This window comes from Silene latifolia, chromosome 9 (genome assembly GCF_048544455.1).
Source record: "Silene latifolia isolate original U9 population chromosome 9, ASM4854445v1, whole genome shotgun sequence".
Classification (NCBI taxonomy): Eukaryota; Viridiplantae; Streptophyta; class Magnoliopsida; order Caryophyllales; family Caryophyllaceae; genus Silene; species Silene latifolia.
This window is the reverse complement of record NC_133534.1, coordinates 2297166-2317681: the sequence shown is the minus strand read 5'-3', so window position 1 is coordinate 2317681 and position 20516 is coordinate 2297166. Positions and strand designations below refer to the sequence as shown.

Below are 20516 nucleotides of genomic sequence, written 5' to 3'. Positions count from 1 at the left end.
TTGCCTCTCTTGTGTAGAAAAAAAATTAATTTTAAGATAAATATTGTATATATCCGTCTTAGGAGTAGAGTAAGCCGTAAGGGAGATGGCGATGGCGTGGAGGGAGAACATTGTTTGGTTTTAACACTTCCCGGTTTTATTTGCGATCGTCATAGTATAACCTAAAGCAGCAATTGGTATCTTCTAGGGTTTTATAGTCTAACCATCATTTCGTTAGTTTTGTCCTAATTTTGACTTTAATGAATAATTTGACCACTATTTTTTTAAAACTACAAGTTAAACTTGACATGGTTTAGCTAGCAAGTGTGTTATTAGCAAAATTATGGTAAATTCAATATTTAATGTAAAAAAATATATATAATAGTATAAATTAGTCGTTTTTTATGAGTAGATAGAATTACAACTCACAAAGTCACAAGTATAATGTTAAAGGTTTGACGCTGATTGGATGAGCTTTGAACCGAATTCATAGCTCATGAGAATGATCACCAATGATTTTAATGGGTTAAGTTAATTGACATCTACATATGTTTGTTGATCCATTGTAAAAGAGAAGATTAACATAATATAAATGATGGGGCATATTCTGCACCGCTGACCAAGTCAACATATTGAGCAAGGTCAAAGATATCCACAGCAAGTCAACGACTTAGATAGCCTAGCCGATCGACCCATCGGCTGTTAACTGGGTCTCGCATGGCAACCACAGCCCGGGGCACACATCCGCGTACTCATATCCAAGACCCTTCGGTGAGGCAACAGGGCCCGCCGGCCTGCCATAGGTCCCTCGGCCGAGGGGTAGATCAGTCTTTCCACCTGCTAGCCACTTGGCCACTTGGCCACTACGTGACAAAAGGTGAAAGACTATAAATACTCCTCAACCTTCATTGAGGAAAGGATCCCAACAAATACACAACTAAACCTAAATACACTATTCATCTGGTAATATCTTCCTTATCTCTCTACAATATACATTCAGCCAAGTAACAACTTATCCTTTAAGTTTACTGACTTGAGCGTCGGAGTGAGTACGCTTGGCACAAAGCCAAGCCCTCAGTTCGTTCATTGTTGCAGGAGAGGCCGAGAGGAACGATTAAGACCAAAGAAGAATCCAACTCAAGACATCATTCAACAAGCCACGGGTGGTAACTATACTTGCTCTGGAATTACACCCGGAACAATAAAAAAAACTTATTCGTTACATAATAACCATTCAATACAAAAAAAAATATGAAATAATAGAGAAATGGAGTAGAAATAGCATTAATCATATATATATATATATACAAGGTAGTCATGCCTCATATATAGCATTAAATTATTATGTACATGTTGGTTTTTAAACCATAATAGAGAAATGCACTTGTAATGTATGAACGCAATCATAAATATGTTATCTTTTCTGATTCACAAAATAATAAAAGGATAAAAAATATGCTGATATTTCCTTTGTTTTGAAATATAAGTTTTATCCACATTTAGGGGGTGTTTGGTTGGGAGGTTTGGAGTAGAATGGAATGGATTTTAGTCATTCTAGTGTTTAGTTGAGGTGTTTTGGAATGGAGTTAAAATACTGATGGATTCTCATTCCACCCCAACCCCTTGGAATCTCATACCCACCTCCTCCTCATGGATTCAAACTCCATTCCTTCATGTTTATTTTTCTAATGAACCAAACATGTTTGAGAAGGTATGGAATTGGAACCCCATACTCCTATGGTTTCTCATTCCAATCCATTCTATTCATAAGTAGTGAACCAAACAACCCCTTATAAATATATAAATTATTCTTATGGCATTTTGCATGTTTGCTACTCATGTTAAATGGGGAGATAGAAACTTTAGAGGCAACCATAGCAAAATCATCTCCCTTTAATCAAAGAATAAGTCTTACCCTAAATTTTCTCATTCAACTACTTTAAGAAGGAGTTGGGCCTCTATTTATTGTCATTATTTCGTAAAAGTTGAGTCTTACATCTAATTTATATAGGGGGTGTTTGGTAAACAGCGGATTGACAAAAAAATAGCATATTTGGGACTTTTAGCATATTTGACTGGTCAATATGCTATTTGAGGTGTTTGGTAAACAGCATATTGGGATAGTAGATTGAGGCCGAATCTACTATTTTACAATATGCTGCTCCCCCCAGCATATTCTAAGAGTAGATTGGGAAAAAAATAAATTCACATTTTTACCCTTAGGAAAATATAACCTTACATTTATTCCATAGTTAATTCATGTACTTACTTGTCATTTTACAAAAGATTTAGATAATCTGCTAATTTAAATCTGCTACTTACCAAACACCTTTAACAAAATCTGCTAATCAAATATACTAGTCAAACCTGTCAACAAAATCTGCTAATTATAATCTGCTTTCACAATCTACTTCTGCCAATATTAATCCGCTATTTACCAAACAGAGCCATAATCTTATTATTATATCATGTATTTGTCTATCTATGAAACATGACTGCAGCCTGCAGGTCTGCAGTACAACAAATCGCTACTCCGGAATTAATAACATTTCGTATAGGTCGTTTTGTAATAAAAATACATAATCTAAATTTTACAAATATGAAAAGTCATAAATTCTCTGCTAAATATTTTACGTAGTTTTAATTGACATTGTTTATGAAAGATATTCACAAAAAGTTTTAGCTTTTAATACTATAAACTTATAAATAAATATATATATTCTCATACTTTAATTTAATATCTCTTACCCAAAGTATGTAAATATTAAAATTCGCTTTAAATTTTATCATCTTTATTCACTAAGCTTTCTAACATCCCGATCTAAAAAAATCGTGCATTTATACACGGGATTTACCCTAGTTAAACTACTAACTTGGTATCATAATTTCCTTATTTCCATGAGATTGGGCCATGTAGTCTAAAGGCAAAGGTTGAGGTTACATTCTCCTTTGACATTATGGGCCACACCTTACCTTAGAGTTCATTTTATACATCCTACCTTATATGGGCCTTTGAAAACCTGGATGTCTTAGGTTGGGTGCTACTGAAAACACAAATCGTCGACAAAATACTTCAAATCGTCGACAAATTTAGCAATTGGGCTTAGTTTAAGAACCCATGCCACGAATGATGGGAGTTCATTTTCACGTTTGACAATTTGGAATCGAGTTATCGTAAGAAAATTGATGATAAATATGAAAATCGAATTGAATTTTTGGGTATGTAGTTTTGTTTTATGTAAATTTGAGTAAAAATCGTTCTGATACTATATTTGTTTTAATCACTAAACTAAACTTCTTCAATTTAGACCATAACGGCAAAACGATTAGCCTAGTGTAAGATGATTCACATCCTTATACTTTGTACTTCCTCTCATTCAAACTAAAGGTAACACTTGCTAATGGTCGTAGGGAATATTTAATACTCCGTACTATTCATTAGTAACACTAGCTAATGGTCATAGCATGAAACCATCAGTAACACTTGCTTTTTGACAGTATTCATGGTCGTAGAGAATATTTGATACTCCGTATTATTCATAATCTATAAGACAAAATATAGTAATGTGAGATCTTATTTGATTGATCGTCATAAATGCTATAAGAATATCAAGTTTTTATAATTTTTAATAATGTGTAACTAAAGATATTCATGTTGCAAAACATACCACAACAAGTATAATAAAGCAATTATTACCTTTGGTTTAGATGAGAGGGAGTATATAACAGCTACCTCCAGGTTAATGTACTACCATGTAGTTAAAAGTACAAATTTTTTTTTATATAAATGACCACATTCAGTCATCCTCTTTTACATATAAGAACAACATATATCAACTAGAATGATCAAAAGCAGGTTTGGGTCGGACACGGGCCGGACCCAATTGCTAAAAAAGTGTTCGACGGACCTTATTTTATAGCCCGAGCCCGCTAAGCGGATCAATTTCCACTGTCCTTACCCGCCCACTTCAAGAGAGCGGCCCAACCCACGGGCCTGACTAAAATAAAAACAGTATCTCTATTAAAACACGAGTTTTTTTTATCGCTATATCCCACAAAAACTTAACAATTGTCTTTAAAAACTTTCCCTTAAGAAAATATACTAATTTTCAAAAGATAAGTTTACTAGATATTGGAAAAAAACACAAGTTTGGCAATGTTCTACTAAAAGCATCAAAAGTTCATTTTTGCCTTAGTCTTTGTGCGGCGTTGTTAGCGGTTACATACACTCCCGTGTAAATACTTAAAAGGTACTATCTTTATATGACAATCCCGTTAGCATGTCCATTCTCGGAGAATCTTTATACGACAAGTGTAAATACTGACAATCTCCCACTTATACGTAAGACATAAGTATTCATTTGCGCTACGTAATTGGTTTAGAGTGTACAAATTGCAAATGAAATGAGCATAGAATGTCGAAGGATTGAGGACTTTTATGAGGTTACTTTTAATAGCGTGCCTGGCGGGTCGCCCATGGACAATTTTGTTTAGTCCAAGCCCGTCCATTTATTCTAACGGGCCTAATTTTCTTGTCCATTACCCATTTAATTTTTATTTTTTCTTATCCAATTCCGCTATTTTAGCAGGCCAAACGGACCGTTCCGCACTTGATCAGCTCTAATATCAACCCCCATGACTTCTTGTATATTAGTAAGTCTTGTGTAGGCGATCTTGAGTTAAATTCTTTCGCAGCATCTCTTTCATTTTAACATTAACTTAAAACGAACTTTTAAGCAAGAGTTTATGGAATCATATTAACCAACTTTGGTTATTATACACGGACTCACGAGTAAATATAAATAGAGTATGGATCCTCTCTGTTGTATGGAAGCGTCTCGTTATCCAATAGTTAGTTAATTAAGGTTATAAGAACAAAATAATAACGAAAATAAATAAAGTAATACACCAATATACACGATTTACCAGTCAGATATCTGATAGAGGTGTTCAAATGTGAGCTTGGGCCGAACAAGGGTCGGCTTACGTTTATTTTTTGGCCCACGGATAAGCGGATTAGCGGGCTCGGGACAGGTTATTGGGTTGGGCCTTTGTATTTTTCTTAAAATACCTTATCCGTATCCCCTTTTTTAGCGGATAGGATGAACCGGGTCCAATCAACGAGACGACTCATGAACGGCTCTAATATCGTCCATCTTTTTAGAGATACTATTATACTCTGTATTACGTTAGAGCAATGGAGTTGGACACTCGGCGTCTTGCAAGTAGAAGTACGTACCCTTAAAACTGGGTTAAAGTGACAACAACATATCATCAAACAAAGCGTCTTTAGCTTTGTGAAATTTAATCCCGTATAAATTGAACACTCTCAAAAAAGGGAGAGGGGACAAGGTGGGACATCCCCATGTGCTTCCCCACTTGCCTCTCATGGATATTTTGTGAGAGAAAATGGTATCCGTCTTCAGCTTGTGACGGATATCGCCGTCTTCAATGAGATTTTGTGATCATCAAATTGTCACAATTGGATACACTTCTGTGTTTATTATCAACTTGTTTCGAGTTAAAGATGCCGACTCAATCGATAGTGGTATTCCTATTATAAAAAGTGTTCTCAAATGATAAAAAGTTTTTCGAAAATTATGATTGGATTTGTATCAACATGGACCATGGTAAAAAAATACTACGGTCCTATTTTTTTTAACTTAATTTTAACTTATTTATTTATTTTCAAGTTTATTCTTCATAAATTAACTCTTACCTTAGTTCAGCTCTTATGTTTAATATGTGAAAATCTACTTATTGAGATGATTGTATGCCAAATGATTTGTACTAAATAAAATAACCTATTCAAAATAATGTCCAAATTTGTTGCCCCTAATAATTTAAGATTTAAATACACTCAACTTATTTCCCTTTTTTCGGAGATGTAACAAATTACCCCATTAACTTATGAATCATGTGTAAATCAATTCTTTATGTTTGACTTGTAGCAAACTAGCAAATTAGCCTCGTAACTTTCCAAAAGGTACAAAATGTACAATTAAGTACAAATCAAGTTATAGGGTCATGTAACTTTTCATTAAACATCATTAACAATTACTCTCTTCTATTCACTATATTCTTCCCCTTTTCTTTTTGCATAAGAAATAAGAAGTTAATTTGGACCAAACAAAACATACTACCCACATGCAATTGAATTTGAACCACACAAATCAACCCAAAAAAGGAAATAGGGAAGAAAACCCGAATAATTAAAAAAGAAAATAGGGAAAAATATAGTGAATAGGACTATAGGAGGGAGTATTATATTAGGAACATTTTTCGTCAAAATAAATAAAAAAATTATTTGAACAAGTTTTTAATAATCAAGTATTTTAAGATTAAAATCTAATCAATAATTTTGATTTTCAATAATAGTAAAATATTTAATTAGCAAATTTTATTCTTAAAAATAAGATATGGTTAATTGCACATTAAGAGAAATTTATGGAGTTGATTTGCTAAATTTATAAATTAAGGGGTTTGATTGCATATACTATCAAACTCATGGGTGATTAGCTATATTGCCCTTTTTTTATTGTTAAGTTACATTCATTTACTCATTTAGCCCTAAAAAGAAAAAAATTACAGACAGATGTGAATTTTATTGTTGTTGCGAATACTATTTATGCAATTTATTGTTCCAAAGCGTCTTGCTTGTGACGGGCTAATCCCGTCACAAACTTGTGACCTCTCACAAAACAATTGGTCTCCCTTGTGACGGGTTACTATTTGTGGCGGATATTTTGTGAGTTAAAATGGTAACAAAATGGGTTAGTGGAGAAAGGGGACCACATGAATAGTGTTGCAGAGAGAGAAAAAGTGGGTACTTTGTGAAGTAAAATGGTATCCGTCACTCAAGAGTGACGGATATGTGCCGTCACAAACAAGAATTTGTGCTCACAAAAAGGGAGAGGGGACAAGGTGGGGCACCCTCCATGTGCTTCCCCACTCACCTCTCATGGATATTCTGTGAGAGGAAATGATATCCGTAACAAACTTATGACGGATATCGCCGTCACAAATGAGATTTTGTGTTATTGTTCTCATACACACTAAAAAAATCAGATTTACTCCACTTTTTTGCCAAAATTATCTAATTTCTTTTTAGGTGCCAAATGAGACAGATAGCCAATATGAGGAACTAGGGGAGGCTGGGAGGGGAATTCAAATCGTAACCTATTAAGACGATACCTATTTCTTAAATATTAGGCTAAGATCTGATCTCTTAGATATTGCCAATCTTATCTATGGTCAATCAAGCCTTGAACATGTAACATTATGTCTGATCTTTCACCTTGGTTTTGTACATAGCTTTTCCTCCAACCTGTATGGTAGTATAATATTAGTATCAGTAAGTCTCTTTTAAGATGGGTATATCTATCTTAAGAATAAAGTAATACACCATTTGTATAGATGAGACAAATATTTTTCCCCAGCGTACGTAGTGAACCACCACTACCGCACTTTGTAGAGATGACACCTTGCACAAATTAATCAACTATCATTCTATTCATAGATGTCGAAATGTAGAAAGAACACACATACATGCCAAGATAAACATTTAATTTAAACAGATTTGAGCTCGAGCTAGGATCGACTCTAAGATAAGCTCGAGATATTGGAATTCAGTTGATTGTTAGTTCGGTCATATTCACGATTTCACGCCCTGGTTTTAAGATTTCCCTTCGATGCAAACTGTATATTGAACAAGGAATCACCACTACACTAACATGTTCTAATTATGCATTAAATTAAATAAACGGTTAGTCTTGCTGAAGACGGGTCGGAGCAAGTAACGGGTAATGTCACTCACAAAACGGATAGGGGGACAAGGTAGGAACCCCCATGTGCTTCCCTCTCTCCTCTATTTGGGTCATTTGTGAGAGAAAATGGTATCCGTCACTCCAAAGTGACGAATACGTGCCGTCTTCAATGAGATTTTGTGTTAAATAAATCATACCTTACTGGCTTTGCTAGGTTGGTAAGCCTTGATTATGAGATGTAACAACAGCATTAATCAAATTAATTTAATTAATTAAGATTACGTATCATTCACTAAACATTTTTGGTCTCCTTAATTGGCTAAAGAACAAAATTTATCTCAAAGTTTAGTTAATTATGCCTTCTTTTACGGTCACGGATAAGTATTATCACATGCACAGAAACGAAGTACGTAGCACCTTTTGATTTGTTTAAATTTAAATTACATTTGCTACTTCTTTATCCAATTGTCTCTATGCTTCTTCCTTTTGTAATACGCTAGCAAATCAATTGTAATAATCACATGGGCAGAGCAATAAAACTATTCCAATTTTATGCATGAAAGTCAAATTATAAATCATTAAGATACAAAACCAAGACTTTTAGAATAATGACTTGTTCAGGTTATAGGTAATTGTTAAGGAAAATGTATAGTAGAATAGAACTAGAAAAATTAAGGAATAAAAAGCAAGGAAAATGTATAGAATAGAACGAGAAAAATTAAGGAATAAAAAGCCGCAAACAAATGATGATGGATTATTCATCTATTAATCATTATCGGAGTTTAAACAATTTGTGTAACTAACAAAATCTCAAGATTAACAACTAACTAACAAAATCTCAAGATTAACAAAGGAAGGTGATTTTAATCACCTTTTTAAAATATACATTGGTCTGTTAATAAATATACCAATCTTAAGATTAAAACAAAGTACATGCATGTTTTTTTCGATTGAAGGAGCTGAACTAAATTAAATCGAGCTAAGATGAACTGATGAAGTTGAAGTAAAAGTTAATGTGTGAAAAGATAAACTAAACTAACTAAAAAAGTTGAATCAATCGAATCGAAAAGAATTTTAAATTGCTCGAAAGAACATGGCTTAAATAGCACCCACTTGGATAAAGGAGACAAATTTTTGCCATCCCATAAACATTTTGTTCTTGTCTCATACAATTTAACATGTTTTAAGTTTAAGAAGAATATATTTATCTTAAACAAAAAAATTACATACAAATATTAATTAACAAGAGTAAAGTATAATTTGGCCAAAGCTGCCACCTAATGTGAGCCTGTGAGGTGGAATATTTGCTTTTTTTTTGGTTTTAAAAAGAATGGTCTTTTTCTTTTCACTTTGCTTGAAGATGTGGCTATAGTTTTGTCACAAAATCTCATTTGTAACGGACAAAATCCGTCATTTTGAAGAGACGTGAGACAAAAAGATAAGTAAAAGGGGTTATAAGAAGTCTCTTTAAAGAGACCGCCACAAGCAAGACTCTTTATAGTTTCGTAGTTATTGAATTTCTCAAATAACTAATTACTTTTACCCTCATGACACGTATTGAAAACAGTCTGAGAGGGAGGAAGTTGCGTAAAACTCACAAGAAACATTCCAAATATTTGGAGTAGCAATTAGCATATGGTCAATGAGAGGGAGCTACAGAAACATACTCGCCAATTAGCCGTCCACGATGATAAAACATCCCCTGGAATAGTTGACCACGAAATAAGCGTGACATTCGGACCTTCATGGAAATGTCATTCTCCGTACTCACTAATTGGTGTAAGCTTGCTACAAACACAAAACATGTGACATTCAATGTCCCGATTAATATTGTTCATATTGGAGTAAATGTTCATATAATTGTATTCTTATTAATTACTCCTCTCAAACATTTTTTTAATGTTTTCCTTGATTTTTTATCTGAGTAATTTTTTTACATGCAACTTGTTTTTCTCGTTTTTATGTTGAGGGTATATCATATTTCCAATCTCGTCTCATTTTTGTGTCACCATTTTGTATGCCTCATTACTTCTCCTATTGACACATAAACATTTTTCATATTATATTATTACCATTTTTATTATCTTATGTGTGATGTGTCAAGATCTGTAGAAAGTAAGACACAAGATGTGAAAATGAAACATAAAAGTGAGACATGTGATCTCAACTGCCATATCTCGTATCTTAGCCCTTACCCGTGCAAAAATAACCAAAATAGAAAAAGTAGTAAAAGCCAATAAATGTTAGTCAAATACTCAAATTTACTTTAGACTATCTTACATTATCCCAAGTCTAATACAATAAATAATAAATGAAATACGGTATTAAATGGTCTTAAATTCAGAATATGTCGAGAAATCAACACACCATAATTAAGGAAAATGAAGAATTAAGTATCATTATTATGATATTACAATTATGATTTGGTAATTATATTGTATCCATTACTCCATTAGTAGAAAATTCTAGGTTTAAATTTAGGTAAAAAGATTACTATACGATATTGTATCATATATTGTACTATATCGAAGATGCCTCTTAGTCTAATGGTTAAAGCAGATATGTGCTGATTGATCCTAGCGCAGAGTCTCATTACTTGTATTGTGGACAATAGGTCTCAGGTTCGAATCTTCATTCTCGTCTATTGTAATGTGACTACGTGTGTGCTTCGTTAGACCAAAAAAAAAAAAAAAAAAAAAATTTGTACTATACGTCAGCAAAAGTGCCCAACAACCCGAATATGATAACCTATCTGATCCGCTCCTCTGAAACTTGTCAATGCCGTGATACTACGGTGATAGCAACAAAATGTAATCTCTTTGATCTAAACTTCCCCTTCCCATGTACAAATTCTTGTTTCAAACGGCAATATTCACCTTAAATCTAAAACTAGTGATGTATGAGACAAAGGAAAATGACAACATATTTAACCTGCGTTTATCTTAAAACAGATACTGTTGTCGTAAGAGACTACTCAACATGCAAATTACATTACGAAACAACCTTCCAACACCACAATCATCAATCAAACATGTCAATAATTGTACTTGTATAACTCCCCTATAAGGCTATAATTCACCCACACTTTTTTTTTTTTTTCCAAAAAACCAAGAATAAACAAACATGTAAATCACTACACTACAACTCCCACTTTTAAAAGGCGAAGTAAGCGGCCAGAAAAATTGACGCATCAAAACTAGGTCCCAATCCACAACTCCCATCATTCATTCCTTCACACCAAACACTAGAAGCATAAAACGAAGCACATTATATTAAACTCCCACATCTACGCTGACCGTTGCGCAGCCTTCTAAACGTGTTTCCCTCTCTTCTTTTCTCTCTCTACTCCCGACACAAAACCACACCAAAATTAAAACACGGCATAAAACCACATCAGTATTACTGTCGGTCTCGCCTTACCCCAGATCTACGCCTTGCCTTATTCTCTCTTTCCTTATTTTCTCCATTAAATTTACCATATATCTCCTGCTTTTACTCCATAAATAGTCATCAGCAAATTATTAATTATCGTCAATATAAACTACCCAAAATACCTATACCTATGAGTGTTTTAATGGAAGCCAGGAAACGGAAACGGCTAGTTAAGGCTAGTTTAACTACAACCCAGATTTTTTCTACTAAGTTTTTACTGTTGTGTTTGTGTTTATTTGGTCTTTTTACGGTATTGTATAGAGGATTTACTTCCGGTCCGTTCCGACCGGCGCCTATTGTACGGAAATTAGCCGGGTTGTCGTCGTCTGTGAGTTATTCAGTGCAAGATCTGACAAACCATCATAGGAGTGAGAGTAAAAAACCAGTAGAGTTGAGGGTTGAGAATAGGGTGGTTTTTACTGATCATGTTATGGTAATTCTGTTGACCAATGAGAAGGGTCCACGTGTTCAACAGAGGATTGACTGTGTATACGTTAAACAGTTGATTGGCGGTTATAATGGTAAAGAGGAAGTTACCGTTAGTTATCCTATGATGTCAGCAGATGAATATGGAGAGGGGAGATGGATAGTCCAGTGCCCTGCACCGCCAGCGAATTATACGTCAGCGGTGGGGTTGCGAGGGCACATGGATGACGTGGCGGGGTTTGAGTGGGTGGCGGGGTTGAAGGAGAGTAATAAGACAGGTCAATTGTGGGATATGTTAGCCTATGATGCAGTCTTAGATGGGGAAGATGTAGTTGCAGTGTTTGTCAAGGGGTTGCATCTAAGGTCCGACAGAGAATCGGACCCAAGTTATTTCAGCTGTCGTTTCGCAGACGGGAATTCATCAGAGAAGATGGAAAGTGGACTTACTGTGAAGGCAATTACAGCTGCACAAGAGGTAATCAGGTGCCCAATACCCTCACCTATGAAAGAAAAATTGAAAAATAATGAGGATGTTTACGTTACTGTAAGGAGAAATAGAATACGCCAAGTATTTCCATCGATAGCAAGAATAAATCAGAATAATTTTCATGAAAATAGAGATGAAATTAACAAGGGTAGTTATAAATATGAGCTTTGTGGGTGTAGTATGGTTTGGAATCAGGCAACGTTTATTAAGGAATGGATAGGTTACCATGCTTGGTTAGGCGTTCAGCGTTGGTTTGTGTACGATAATAACAGCGATGATGGATTAAAAGAGGTTATCGATGAGCTTGATGAGCAAAACTATAATGTTAGTAGGCATATTTGGCCATGGGTTAAGTCTCAGGAGGCCGGGTTCTCACACTGTGTGTTGAGGGCTAGGGATGAGTGTAGATGGGTCGGGTTCTTTGACGTGGATGAATTTTATTATTTCCCTCCTCCCTCCAAGAACAGGAATAGGATGATGGGTGACCCTGTGACTGTGAGTCCCGGTCCTGGGTCTCTACGAGCAGTTGTGGATAATGTGACATTAACTTCGCCAAACGTGGGTGAAATTAGAACAGATTGTCATAGTTTTGGACCCTCAGGTTTGAAGAAAAGTCCTGAAGAGGGAGTAACGTTGGGGTATACTTGTCGAATGAGGAATCCCGAGAGGCATAAATCTATTGTACGACCAGAAGCTGTTGATGATACTCTTTTGAACCAGGTTCATCATTTCAAGCTGAAAAAAGAATTCAACAAGACGACATTGCCTCAAGGTAAAGCCCTGATAAACCATTACAAGTATCAGGTTTGGGATATTTTTAAAGCTAAGTTCTATAGAAGAGTGTCGACATATGTTGCTGACTGGCAAGAGAATCAAAATGAGAATTCAAGAGACAGAGCACCTGGGTTGGGGACTGAAGCTATTGAACCGGAAGATTGGCACAAACGGTTCTGTGAGGTTTGGGACACCGGCTTAAGGGACTTCATTCTTGCTAACCTAGGTGATCAAGATACAGGATTGGTTCCTTGGGGTTCAATTTAATTATCGACACTTGTAAAGAGGCGTAGGGAAAAAACATATTTTTTGTTTAAACTCATTTCTTGGTTTGATTTCTCCTGTATGCCATTGTAGAGAAGCCATTAGGGAAAAAAAACACAAATAGCTAAATTGGAGAGATTAACTTATCTTCTATTTTTTCTGCCTCTTCGGCTTAGTGTTCTGTGAATTTGTTAGAGGATTTCTTGGTTACTAGTTGTATTTTGGTTGTTAGTCTTTGGAGGATCACTGGAATTACTATGGTAATGTATCATTGTACAGCTTTCAGGAATTAATTATGATTTTGCATTTCTAAAATCACAGTTCTTGCCTTCTTGGTAAGACCTCTCTCTCGCACATAAACATAATTTTTTCCGAACATACAATACTTGAGCAGTCGAGCAAAAGGTTACCTTAAAATTGTCAGTTATCAGAAACTAGTGTCGAGATTGTATCCTCCGTTTGCAATGGTGTCCTGGCAAGTGACTTTGTCAATGTAGCATCCAACTTGTCACCAATTAATGCTATCCATGCCTGTAATTTGCAAGAAAAGTCTTTAATTTGGCAAATTTGAAACAAATGAATTAACAGCTATGAACATATAAAAATATTCATAATCAATGTCAATGACGGGCAGAAAAGACGAAGCAATGATTAAGGGGAGTAACATAAACTATTTCTTTCTCCATATATATGCATGTGATTATTATGTGAAGGAGCCGAAGAAAAGCAGTTCTCATATCATTCTCTTAGGTCAATGATGTTGATAACATAATAAATTCACCCAATCAAAAAGTCAAAGAGAAGCCAAGCTAAGCCAAAATTCAGGATGACCTGTCAAACAAACGATTTTCGCTTTAACTGAAACTAACAGTGGATACTGGAAGTTATGCTGCAAATCTCTTCTGCGTTATATTCCATCCCACTCTCAAAATAGAAGGTGAACGCCAATCAGATTAATAAATTTTACGATCTTTTTGGTTTTTCTATAATTTGTGATTTCCCTCTCAAAAAGGACTTCTCAGCCACAAAGCCCCTAAATATGACCTTTGTAATAGAGCTATTTTGATTCAGTCTCATACGAAGCATTAAGCAAGCTGCCACTTTCGTAACTCATTAACTGAACGAGAGAGCGTTACAGATACGAGTTTCCGAAGCACACTTTCGGCATTTTATAACGTTGCAAATAACCACCTGCTATTGATTCAGGGAAAATCCGCTTAGGAACCTAGTATTGAATGACGTTTACCACTGAACCCAAATATCATTCTCAACGATCAATATTATATTCATCAATGTGAGAGCATAAGGAAAACAAAAAAAAGGACCTGGTCAGCAGTGCTAAACCCTCGTATAGTATCACCGCCTAAAATTGCGACGCCCTTGTCACCAAGTGGCTGCAGAATGACGGCCTGTCCAAAAGAAAGAGTTACAGTGAATTGGTTATTTACCACTAGGATAAGGGAGAGGAAGTTAAGGTCAGGGGAATGGATCAATGTCATTTTCCTTCCAAATCTTTAGTGTGTTGGAAGGATTTGATTTGCCTTTAAGGAGGGAAAATGGAGGTATCCATCTTCTTTCCTTCAATGTTTAGTAGTGAGTATGACATGACAATCACCTTAGAGATAGGTTTAGGTGATTGTTTGCCATTCTAGTTTAGCTAACTATCTGGTCTATGGGTTTCTACAGTAAACCCAAAGAAGGAACTATCTCAATATGGGCTGATTATAATGCTCAACTCCTCCATGAAAATAAAACTGTGTTCCAGAATCGTATTTAAAAAGGCGAACATACAAAAGAAAGGCATTACAACCATGATAGTCAGATTACAGGTACCCGGAAAGCTATGAGCCTGTTGCTTACCTGTGTATTTGATGGCAAAAATGGCAGCTCAGACTTGCCTGGGTAAAGAGAGAGATTGGCCAAATAGCTTTCTGCAGAAATTAAAAAGAACAATTATATTCAAGACATTCTTCCAACCGAATGTTTTTGTTCTGCGTGGCAACAGCTGGTATAATAAAGCTTCATATCTTACGTGTTCCAGATCTCATAAGACCTCCATAAAGTGACCCCTGAACAAATTTAGTTGCATCCACAGTCTCTACTTCATTTTCAGATGATTTAGCAGCCACACCAATTTGAAATATACAGCTACCGTCATTGATTATAACCAGGGATCTACAGCATGTGACCATTGAGAGAGATTGCCAGAACCTGGAAACAGAGTTAATCATTATTGACAACCCAAAAAAGGCCACACATTACTCTACTAGATTACAAGTTTGCCTGTATTACTAATTCAAACAACATAAATCTGTGTGTTCAAACAAACCACTTACACCAGGGTACATGAAATAACTTATAGTTGAATCTTAAGAATGAGTGTTTTACAAGACGCTTATCAAACATCTTTGCAGGTCATGTAATACTGTGATAAACTATTTTAGACGAATACATGGTAGACTGCATTTAATCAAAAGAGAAGGCTAACTACTTGGGAAGAACCGAAGAACTAGAGAAAAGCTCTGAATACTATGCTAGTTACTAAGTTGCTTACCATTGCAATTCTGATACAACAGATACAGGGAGGTGAGGAGCAATCCAATAACAATCCACACCGTCAGGGTCCACCTGGATTGGAAAATACGTGATGAAGGCACTGCTATGCGTGAGTCAGCTAGAAATATTTAAACTATGAATCATGAGAGCAGCCCAAGACACATAAGATCAACAAATATCATCTAAGAGGTGAAGCACTTACCTTAGAGATGGTCTTTGGTCGAATTGACAGCCAAACAAGACCACTTAAGATATTGGTAACGGCCAAACCAAGAGCCAAAAGATCCGCCCTCGACTGTGAACTGGTTTTAGTAATAACATAAAAAACAATTTTTAATCCAAGAACACTAAAAGGAATCTTCTATGGGAATACTTTGCCAAAAATTAAACATGATAATCCTTAGCATCAGCAACGTCAACAAAAAAAGTTCACTATCAAAATGGTTTGGGGTTGGCTAGCATGATTCCCCGTGCGGCACCATTAGTGTGATATACACAACCTTGCCTCTGTAGTAACAACGCCGAAATGCTATTTTGGATGACCTCTAATTATAATTGGAATGATGAAAGTAGGCAAACCTCTTATCATCATTCGATCATAACCAAAGAATAATGAGTTTCTTACTCCACTAGAAATACAGATATTGTTTCCGATATTATCAAGATACCAAAATTGATCATAAACTTCACGCACAAAAAAACTGCAAACTATCAAAATCTCAGTGTATACAAGAACTGGAGAGGTCCTAGTATACTTTTAACAATCTAACCACGCAGAAGCAACACCAAAACTGACTTCTAGAAGTTTCCTTACTATTTTTCTAATGTTTATAAAATTTTGCAACATTCCGCTTTTCATAGACTCCAATTCACACTACTAGCAAAGAGTAACTACATCTTACGGTATCGCATGCACACCTTTGGCCTTCACCTTATAACTACAGACCTTACTCACGAGTAATGTTGCTGGTTACAAGACCATTCCCAAAAATAAAATAAAAAAGCAACTCCTAATAACTCAAGACAGTATGCACCAATTACTCTATATAATTGGGACTTAAAGTCCAATTTATACTTGTGACTTAATTTCCCTTTGATCCCAAAACGTTTTACACCTTTCATTGGGGATACCTTTAAGAGAACTTTTTCTCTAACACTCCAACGGCTTTCTTCTCGAAGCATCATAAGATTTTTTAAGGTTTTGAGCTATCCTCAAACGATCTCTAATAATCCTTATTTGCTCCACAGATTCATGTACCACAACAGGAACTAAAATTATTGATAGCTCTGGTTTATTCAAACCAACGTATAGGACTTTTGCACGTTCTACCAATAAGTGCTTTGAAACGAGTCATTCGAATGCTAGTATGAAAACTGTTGTTATATACTTTTATGAAAACTCTACCCAATTCAATTGAAAATCCAACACACAAGCTTTTAAGATGTCCTTTAGAGTTTAAATAATCCTTTCTGTCTAAGCATCAATTGCTACATGAAATGTTTCGCTAAAATTTAATCTACTACCCAAAGCTTCTTGCAAATATTTCCAAACTTTTGAATTAAATCTTGGCTCTGGATGAGAAACTATGTCATTGGGCAAACCATGAATTTTCACAATTTCCTTCAAGTAACATTTGCTACATTCTTTAAATTCCAGTTTTCTTTAATAGGAATGAAATGTGCAATTGTAGTCAAACGATCCACAACAATCTATATCACATCCTTTCCAGACTCAGTCCTCGGTAAACTTTTAATAAAATCTCTCACTATTGACTCCTTTCCAAATTCCAATTCGGAATCTGAAAAGGTTGCAATAGTCCATCATGGTTGAAACCCAAGCTCAATCTGAAGATAGGGAACATCATCTACTAGAAGACGCATTTAATACCTTGTCTCAAATGGTAAACCCACCGCTACTACAGAATACCCATTCATCTTTTGAAAGACTATCACAACATCAGACTCCAACATGTAATGGCGTCATAGACCCTCTAGGCCTCTAGCATTGGAACAATGGATGCGTGAGATTAAAAAACTCAATTCATTGACAGGTCCACACAATAATCAACTGATTGTGATCAAGATTCAAGAACGAAATTACACATCACTAAACCAAATGTCCAAATCTTTACACTTTCCAAATCAAAAATTTCCACACTCAATCATCTCATCTCATCACAAATCACTCAAACACAGACAAATGCCTTGGGAATACAATCTAAAGTAGCATTTTCCGAATCATGCATCAAATATTAACTTAGCTTCGGATAACAAAGTTAAATTCCAGTTAACAGGAGCAGTTACCAAAATAACTTCAAACATTTGAATATCGCTTATCATATTGCTGCTGTTAATTTAAACAAACATTTGAATTTCGCTGATCAAATCTCCAACTCAAACTTTGCACAGCAAGATTAACATTAACATAACTGTAAAGCAACAACAATATCCAGCTAAAACAATCCGATCAACAATTAACAATCACACAACAATTAAAACAATTCTTTTGCATCTTCCTAGTTACCTCTCACTCATCTCATTAGAAATAGACTTATCTACAGATAACAAAGTCAAATCACGATTCACAGTAGCAATTACCGACTTAACATCAACTAAAACAAACATTTGAATGTTATCAAATTTTCGCCATCACTCATCTCATAATCGACAATACGAAATAATAATAATTCAAACTTCGCACAACAACATGAACATTAACACATAAATAGAACGCACCAACAATTATCCAGCTAACAATTCGCGCAACAATCTACAACAGCAATCAACAATAACACAACAATCACAGCAATCGTTTGCATTGTCTTTATAATCTCTCACTCATCTAATCAGAAATAAACATCAATTAAAACAAACATTCGAATATTATCGATCGAATTTCCGCCATTATTCATCTCAAATCAACAATACGGAGTAATAATTCAAACTTCGCACAACATCAACATTAATGTAAATTAACAAAAACAAATCACATAAACAGCGAAACTCATACCTTCCGGCGTCGGCGACAGGAGCAATACCAGAAACAGCGCGATTAACAAGAACAGCAAGAAGTGAAAAACCGCCGACATAAATCGGCAAACTCCGCGCAACGTCGTCGTTTTCAGTAATCCATTCCGCAATTCGATTTCGATTCGGTTTCGGCGCGATGTATCGAGTCTCCGACTGAAATTATAACAACATGCGCTTTAGTTAGAATTGCGGAGTAATGTGACACAGTAACGTAATACAAACCCTAGAGATTGAAGAGGCGAGAATAATTGTACCTGAAAAGAGTTGGAGTTGGAGTTGGAGGAAGAGGAAGAGGCGTTAATGGTGAAGCGCGGGAAAGTAGGATGATAATGGCGGAAGTGTTGAAGGGAGTGTTTTGGTGCGCAAGGACGAAAATGGAGATGAAATGTTCCCGCTTCCATTCTCAAATTCTGGTTATTAGCTAGTTTGTTTGAGACTTTGACTAGTTTTGTGATTTGTGGACTGTTTAGTATTTATTCTGCAAGTCAGTCCATCATTGAGAACTAGTGACCGGCATCGTGCCTCTATAGAGTAGGGGTGGTCATTGTTCCGGGACTGCATCGGATCAAACTCTTTGGACCGAAGACCAAATAAGGGTTAAAAGGTGGACCGTAGACTGGACTATATTAATATTGGTCCGATCCGGTTTGGACCAGAAAAACGCATGACCGGACCGGACCGGATCAAATGGACCAAATATGATTGTCATGTACATGTCTAACATATAAAATTAGAACTTAAAAAGTTCGTAACGATCAAAATAAACAACATTTTATTTTTACTAGATTTAAGTACATAATTACACATCTTATAATACATGTAAACAAAGTTAGAAAATAAAATCAATAAAATTCCAATTTTAAAGATTCTTTTCTTATATAAGTTCGGTCCATGATCCGGTCCGCGGTCCATTCGGGTTGGTCCAGGACCGGACCGAAGACCAAAGTAGAGTAAATAGGTGGACCGGACAAAATAAAATTCGGTCCGGTCTGGTCCTGACCAAATAGTCCGGTCCGGTCTGGTCTTTGGTCTGGACCACCGAGTGAACAACCCTACTATAGAGTATGATTTTATTGAGGCTATTTTCTAAAAATAAATGGAGAGGTAAGTTTATTTTAATGATCTGGATCGCATTTTGACAATATCTAACGGTTCTAAATTTACGCATAAAAATAGAGGAAAATGAGGATGAAAGGGGAAATTATTATTTAAAGAGATTGTGAGAGGAAATGGAGAGAAAGTAAATGGAGATGATCAATTTCCGATTTTATTTAGCTCGGGCAAACGACTCAATGGGGGTGGGTTGTTATAGATTGATTGGGATAACGATCAGTATGCGATAATAAATATTTAGGTCGGGCTTATTCGGGATTCGAACCATATTCGAGTTTAGGTCGGGTTATTCAACAAGGATCAGTTTTGCCAGATCTAGTTATATATAATACTTCTTCTGTTCCAGTGAATAGTTTACACTATCTTTATTTTGTGAAGGGAATAAAAACTGAAAAATGGACAGGGCCTAATCACATGTCGTTTCTACCTAGAGTAAAATGAAAAATTGAAGTGTAGAGAAATAGCTATGAGGTAGAGAATAAATTTTTTTTTTTTTTTTGGTAAGGGTGAAATAATGTTTTATATTCCAGTATCACGGTTCGCCAAATCGTGATGATAAACTACAACGTAAAACAAAACATAATAAAACATAGGACTATAGATATCGACTAAAGAGCTGCGATTGTTGAGAAAACTGCATCGGGTATCAGGAACATAATGATAGGGGACAGTAGAAAGAGTCTGAGCAG

The 20516-nt window shown here is 35.5% G+C and overlaps 2 protein-coding genes across 6 annotated transcripts; one reads left to right on the top strand and one right to left on the bottom strand.

Annotated features, from left to right (window-relative positions):
- Nucleotides 1-6618: 6618 nt before the first annotated feature.
- On the bottom strand, nt 6619-19203 carry LOC141598669 (protein COFACTOR ASSEMBLY OF COMPLEX C SUBUNIT B CCB4, chloroplastic). 5 transcript variants are annotated; one of them, XR_012523610.1, is made up of 10 exons: nt 18969-19203; nt 18695-18867; nt 15887-15986; nt 15683-15756; nt 15161-15339; nt 14989-15059; nt 14454-14537; nt 13539-13659; nt 12051-12103; nt 8844-9533 (listed from the first exon to the last, which is right to left on the bottom strand). XR_012523610.1 is itself a non-coding variant. In XM_074418386.1 (9 exons), exons 1-8 carry the CDS (start codon nt 19113-19115, stop codon nt 13549-13551), a joined length of 939 nt encoding a protein of 312 aa, XP_074274487.1. In that variant the 5' UTR covers nt 19116-19203; the 3' UTR covers nt 6619-7306; nt 13539-13548. The 5 variants fall into 5 exon arrangements, 3 of the variants coding, with proteins under 3 accessions (XP_074274487.1, XP_074274486.1, XP_074274485.1); XR_012523611.1 differs by having other exon boundaries at nt 8844-9447; XM_074418386.1 differs by lacking the exons at nt 8844-9533; nt 12051-12103 and adding an exon at nt 6619-7306.
- LOC141598668 (glycosyltransferase family 92 protein At1g27200-like) lies at nt 11308-13443 on the top strand. The gene has a single exon (XM_074418382.1). It carries the CDS (start codon nt 11308-11310, stop codon nt 13129-13131), a length of 1824 nt encoding a protein of 607 aa, XP_074274483.1. The 3' UTR covers nt 13132-13443.
- Nucleotides 19204-20516: the final 1313 nt, after the last annotated feature.